This window comes from Rutidosis leptorrhynchoides, unplaced genomic scaffold (assembly GCF_046630445.1).
Source record: "Rutidosis leptorrhynchoides isolate AG116_Rl617_1_P2 unplaced genomic scaffold, CSIRO_AGI_Rlap_v1 contig113, whole genome shotgun sequence".
Classification (NCBI taxonomy): domain Eukaryota; kingdom Viridiplantae; phylum Streptophyta; class Magnoliopsida; order Asterales; family Asteraceae; genus Rutidosis; species Rutidosis leptorrhynchoides.
The window spans coordinates 23,454-30,070 of NW_027266368.1; the positions used below are offsets into that span (position 1 = coordinate 23,454).

The 6,617-nt window shown below is 34.8% G+C and overlaps 1 protein-coding gene across 1 annotated transcript; it reads left to right on the top strand.

The window, feature by feature from the left end:
• The first annotated feature begins 397 nt into the window (after positions 1–397).
• Positions 398–2,332, top strand: LOC139881096 (protein TEEBE-like). The gene is made up of 3 exons (XM_071865626.1): positions 398–478; positions 885–1,410; positions 1,812–2,332. The coding sequence occupies exons 1-3, from the start codon at positions 398–400 to the stop codon at positions 2,330–2,332; spliced, it is 1,128 nt and encodes a 375-aa protein (XP_071721727.1).
• Positions 2,333–6,617: the final 4,285 nt, after the last annotated feature.

Here is a 6,617-nt window from a genome sequence, read left to right on the forward strand (position 1 = left end):
AGAGAGTTTAAAAAAAATGAGAATACAAAATTTTAAACTCTAAGCCATCAAACAATTTTTTTTTCTTGAAATAATCAATCAATTAACATGCATGGACACCTTTACACAATTAAATGCAAGATTTATGGTCAATTAGGTTCAATAATTGTTTTTATGGAGATGATTATTAGTATAAGAAGCAGAATTTGAAGAAAAGAGTATAGTTAATTACGCTTCTGTCTCTCCTTGAATCAAGGGGAGGAAGAAAGTAAAGTATCATTCTGGTGTAATAATGTTATAAGAATCCGACAAAATATTTTTCACTCTTCTAAACCACTCACTATGTCTCGAAAAAACCCACTCACTATAAATATCCTTACTTACACATTCCATTTTCACTCTGTCTATACTAAAAAAAATGGAAACTTTACCTTATCTGTTGCTAGCTTTCTTCCTGCTAGTCGTCGTTTCAGCTTTGGAGCTACAACAAATTTCGAAGGTATTACTAATGGAACATTATACTTTCATCACAATGTTACTTCATTTTTCTTCTTTTGTTGTTGAAAAATTGTTAGATTTCTATTTTCTGCTTTCCTGTTAAGCTTAACAAAGTTGGGAATTTTAATATTTTTCATTTTATGCTTTGGGCTTTAGATTTTTTGGTTTCGTAAGTGGAACTAAATGTCGATTGATCTATGAGTTTCTGTTCATCTTCTCTAATTTTAGGTGAACGGGAAGCTCATTACAGTTAACAATGGAGCTGATGATTCAAAAAGCTTTGAAACTTTCTTTTGAACTTTCAGGCTTTTGACGGAATATTATCAATTTCCGATTTTTGTTAAAACTTTGACTAAATGTTATGCATCCTTATAGTTTTAATAGCTCAATACATTTCTCATTTTCAGTTGCATTCCCCTGCTTGCTTTTCTTCAGGGTATCTGGCAAATGGAAACTTTGAGGAACAACCAAAACAATCTAACATCCACAAAACAGTCCTCAAAGGAAGATATGCACTTCCCAAATGGGTGATCAATGGAAGCGTTGAATACATCTCTGGAGGCCCACAACCGGGGGGGATGTACTTCGCCGTTGCTCATGGGGTCCACGCTGTGAGGCTTGGAAACGAGGCCTCGATTTCCCAATACATACATGTGAAACCTGGATCTTTGTACGCACTAACATTCGGGGCGTCGAGGACTTGTGCTCAAGAAGAGGTTTTGAGAGTCTCGGCTGGGCCACAATCAGGAGACCTTCCTTTGCAGACATTGTATAGTAGTGATGGTGGTGATACTTATGCTTTCGGGTTTAGAGCAAACTCAGCCATCTCTAAGGTCACATTTCACAATCCTGGAGTTCAAGAGGATCCTGCCTGTGGTCCACTCTTGGATGCTGTTGCTATCAAGGAGCTGTTCCCTCCAAGACCCACTAGAGGTAAACTAATGTTAACTGGTTTTATGCCTGTTGACTGAACCGCTTCAGTTCTACTTTGTAAGTTTTTGGTCAGTTTTTTACTTTTTTTGTATTTAAATAGCTCTTTTCTGCTGTGAAATCGTCATATTTACCTGACCAATCTCACAAACCGGTTCGTTTCAGCTCTGTCTAGTTGGATTCGGTCGGCCAGTTTAGTTTTTGGCCAGCCTGGTTTACTTCCTACCTTAAATTTTGAAAGATGTTACAATCTTCCTGTCCTTTTGATTTGGTAGTGTGTATGAAAATGTATATGTTAGTCTTTATGCCCTGTAGTTACACCCCCTTTATCGAAAATGAGTCATGACATCCTTAATCAGTGTGCAATTCTAAACTAACTTACTTTAAATGGTTGTTGCATGCAGACAATCTAGTCAAGAATCCTAGTTTTGAAGAAGGTCCTCATCGTTTGGTCAACTCAACCAATGGTGTCCTTCTTCCTCCAAGACAAGAAGATCAGACGTCCCCACTCCCAGGCTGGATCATCGAGTCTCTGAAAGCCGTGAAGTTCATAGATGCGAAGCACTTCAATGTTCCCCATGGATTTGCAGCTGTCGAACTCGTTGCAGGGAGAGAAAGTGCAATTGCCCAAATTCTGAGGACCATTCCAAACAAAGTCTATAGCCTTACCTTTGACGTGGGAGATGCAAGGAATGGCTGCCATGGAATGATGACGGTAGAAGCATTTGCTGCTAAAGAGACATTAAAAGTTCCGTTCAATTCTCGAGGAAAGGGCGAGTATAAAACCGCGAGTTTCAAGTTTAAAGCAGTTTCAGCTAGGACTAGAGTCACGTTCTATAGCTCCTACTACCACACAAGAATCGATGACTTTGGATCTCTCTGTGGCCCTGTCGTTGATCAAGTTCGGGTTGTCTCTCTTGCTTAGAACTCGAGTCATTTATTAATATCAGAGGGGTTATCTTATGCCACGTTTTACATTTGGCTTTCCCCATTTGTTTCTTTCGAGGAAAGGCATGATCTTGTTTTATCTATTTTTCAGTAGTTTGGAGGTGTATGAAGAAGTTGCTATGTCATCGAATAGTGTTCTGTTATCCATGGCAATGAATCAAGAAATATTAATTAAAATGTCCATTCAAGCATGATATATTAATTTATGATGTAAATCAATTTCAAAAACAAAAAAGATTTGTCAGTCAACTTCTACGTTAGCCTCATCCTTAGGTAAGAAGAAAGATCAAGTTAAATGACTTCTTATCTCTTCCAAACCCTCTTCATCTCACTCATTCATTATCTTGTTCGGAGAATCCTCCCTACAAAATATAAAATATTCTGATTAATTTCCTGAATTTTCATCGGTACCTCCCCATCGAAGGGGAATAACCACGCATTATTGTGCTCTCAAGAACAATTTGATCTTAACACGTGAAACGAACGTCATATACTAAACTCTCCATCAACAGAGCCATAAAAAGGTTGGAGTTCGAGGATCCTTTTGTTACGATTTACTAGATTAAGAGTCTATTAAATGGGAGAGGTTTCCTAAAGCTGCAGAAATCTTCCTAGAGAATTAATTTTTCCGAAATCCCAAGTATATCGAGCTGCAATAGAGTTCCAAGATCTTTCGGTAAGTATCAAGAAAGCTATTATGGCTCATCAAGTCGTTGGAGAAGCTCGAAAATAAATTGGTAAGTTCAAACAACAAGACTACAATTTGTAAACAACTCGATAAGTCCAACAACACTACAACTCAATAACAAGTCGGTTTTATGTCCAACAAGCCTAATAGTCGGAAATAAATCGGTAAGCTCAACAAAACTTTAGCTCGGAAAACACTCAATAATTCTAAAAACACTAAAACTCGGAAACAAATCGACTATAAGCCTGACAAGGCAACAACTCGGACACAAATAGACTATAATCCTAACAAGGCAACAAGTCGGAAACATATCGGTTTGCTCTATAAGATTACAACTCGGGAAAGTTCTAAAATCCCAACAACACTACTCGGAAGTCGGAAACAAACCTACAAGCCCAATAAGCCTACCCCTCGGAACAAATCGGTAAGCTCAACTAGACTAACTCGGAAACAACGTCGATATAAATCGGCAAGCTCTACAAGGATACAGATCGGTAAGCTCTTCGAAGGCTAGTACTACTGATCGTTTAGCTATTTTCTTATTTGGTACACACACAACACCACTATGCTGACCTGATTAGTCACTTCGACTAGGAGTTCTTGGAGATGAAAAGAGAGGAATGAGATGCAGGAACTGATGAATTGGGGTTAGGACTTAGGATTTCCTTATAGGAATTCCCTTCTTTGTGGCCGCCACCATTGTTGGTAATTCGATCTTATTTCTTTCTTGGTAAATTTAAACAGTTAAATTTTATATGGTTCAACGTGTTAGAAGATTTAGAAAATTTCAATCCAAAAGAAAAAAAGGATCAACAAAATCTGTATATTTGAATTTGATAGGGATTTTGTTCTGTGAGGAAATTGATAAATGAAGGCCAAAAACACGTTAATGACTGAAAACAATAAACTTGCCTGATCAAAGGTGAAATCATTAGTCCATTTTGATCCAATAATTAGAAGCTTCAAACGTAGCTTTGGAGCATATAAAAGTTTCCTTTCTCCAGATTAAGGGTGGCAATATGTGTTCATATGTTCGTTTGATCGCTCATATTCATTCGTTCCTGTATGTTCATTTTTAAACACTATCGTAGGCGAACGAACAAATTTATGTTCGTTTTTTAATGAACAAACATGAACACGAACGAACATGATAGTTCATTTTAGCTCAAATTTTTAAACTCATTTAATCACAAATTTATCATATTTTTAAGTTCATTTTTTATTTATTTAGTTAAATATGACTGATTTATTTTTAAATAAAATTTATAAACGGTAGTTTAGTTAAGAAAATTATATCATAATTCAATTGATTTAAAATATACTACTAATTTAATATGAACATAACGGAAATGAACAAAAAAATCAAGATAAAATATAAGCATAAATGAATAATAAACAGTTTTTTGTGCGATTCATTTTTGTTTTGCTTGTATTTGCTTGGAAAAGCGAGAATAGTGTTGAATTCAAGTAGGGCCGCCATTATCTCTTCCTCTCAATTTTTTTATTTTAAATTTTAGTTGTAACCACTCCAACATATAAACATTTTTAAATAAATAATTGAGTACTCCAAATTAGCATTATATTTTATAGTTGACAATATTGATATCACCCGTCTCGAAATTCAAAAAAAAAATCTTTCTAACCACCCTATACCATACTATCGATGGATAGATCTTTAGATCATCTGGGAATGTCAATCGGGAAATCCTACCGAATTTGATACATCCATTGAGCAATTTTACACAAATGTTATTTCTCTGGAAATGTCAATCGAGAAATCCTACCGAATTTGGTACATTCATTGAGCAATTTTACACAAATATAGAAGTATTCAAAATCGATACATAAAGTAAACAAAATAAATAAAAATCATCGTTTGAGAAGATCAACTTGCAATCGTCAATGGCCTCCACCAAATGGATAAATGAGAGAAAGTACTTGTCTATCTCCTAAAAACTTCCTACAATTTGCTCTTTGTTTAGAGGCCACAAGTAATCATCTCCTGCTGAGCTACCTTTTAGATTGAGTTAGTTTCATGGTCCTTCTCAAAATTCATTAAATCATTTAAGATGGTATCGAATTTTGATTCATTGCCGATGTGTAGGGCGTTAAGAGCCTCACATTCGATTCATTTAATCTTGTCGTGCCCCCTAGCTCCGTCATTGTGTTTTGGCCTAACTTTTTTACAATGTGAATGAAGAGAAGTGAATAAGAAAAGTCAAACACTTGCAGTGACTTGTGTTGAGGGTGGAGTCTGAATAATATAAACGGGGTATATAATGGACAGCCATTAGTCTTAATGATTGCCTTACTCAAGTCAAAGACAAAGTCAACGAAATCAATCAAAGCAAATCAAAGCCTTACAAAAGGTCCATAGAAAAGCCTAAAATAAAGGCCAACTCAACATAAAGAATCAAGCCCAATCGAATCATGATTGTCTTCTTCATCAACTTGATAGAAGAAAAACAAAGTATATGATGTCATCATCGGAGCGTGTAATGCACGATGGATTCAGCTACTTTGACTAGTTTGTGTGATAGTTAAGCAATGTAGTCCGCTATATATGTACTTCCACTGTAAACGAAATTAATTCTTCGATCAATAAAATTACACTATGTTTTCTCCTTAAACACAATGCGTTAAACATAGGCCATTTCCACTATCAACATACATAATAAAAGCTTCTGCAATCTTTTAGGATATGGATTTTTGTTATTCTCTCATAATTTGATGATGCATATTCCTTCTTCTGAATTGAAGGATACATTTTCTCGAATCACATGTATGGTGTATATATCAATTGCAGGTCACATGATTGTACCATATAAGTATGGGAAACTACATAGGGAAAACTAATTCGTGAATTCAAGGTAACTACTAACTATGTTCTTGTACGATATAAATTTTTGTACCACTTTTCTATATTGAGTCTCCACGTTGTGTTCTTTGACTTATTATTATTTTATTTTATTTTGATAAAGGAGGTAATTTATTAATTAAAATGATGAGTGAATTCAAGTCAATTTATAGACAATCCTCGAATGAAACTCATCCAACCCTCCAAACCGAAATAAAATCGTTGGTATTGTCTAAAAACAAGTCGGAAGTCGATTAAAAGATAAATATTCTTTTACTTATTATTCTTATATTTTGATGCACATGTGCATTCAATAAAGTGAATGTTTGTTTTTCTTTTAAATATTCTTTTACTTATTATTCTTATATTTTGATGCATATGTGCATTCAATAAAGTGAATGTTTGTTTTGATTGTTTGGTTATTGGGATAAGGTTATAACCTATTATAATATACAGTTTAGTACTTAGACTAATATAGTTGACTTTAAATAAGTCCCTGTAATATAGTTTGTATTATTTTAGACCCTATCTATTGTCTATAAATAGACTTGTCCTTGTATTGGTTAAGTTGCAGTTTTATATCAAGAAAATCAAAATCGAGTTCAAACTCAATTAACTCTCAATATGGTATCAGTTGAAAACCACTTCCATTAACCGTTTTTCCTTTCATCCGATCCACATCGCATCGATTATCAACTCTTTGATTGAGATTCTACG

What these genes read in the sequence shown, in the direction of transcription:
- LOC139881096 (XM_071865626.1), top strand. Translation starts at nt 398, where the DNA reads ATGGAAACTTTACCTTATCTGTTGCTAGCTTTCTTCCTGCTAGTCGTC. An exon ending in AGCTACAACAAATTTCGAAG is followed by an intron (nt 479 to 884) that starts GTATTACTAATG and finishes TCTCATTTTCAG; the next exon opens with TTGCATTCCCCTGCTTGCTT. An exon ending in CCCTCCAAGACCCACTAGAG is followed by an intron (nt 1,411 to 1,811) that starts GTAAACTAATGT and finishes TGTTGCATGCAG; the next exon opens with ACAATCTAGTCAAGAATCCT.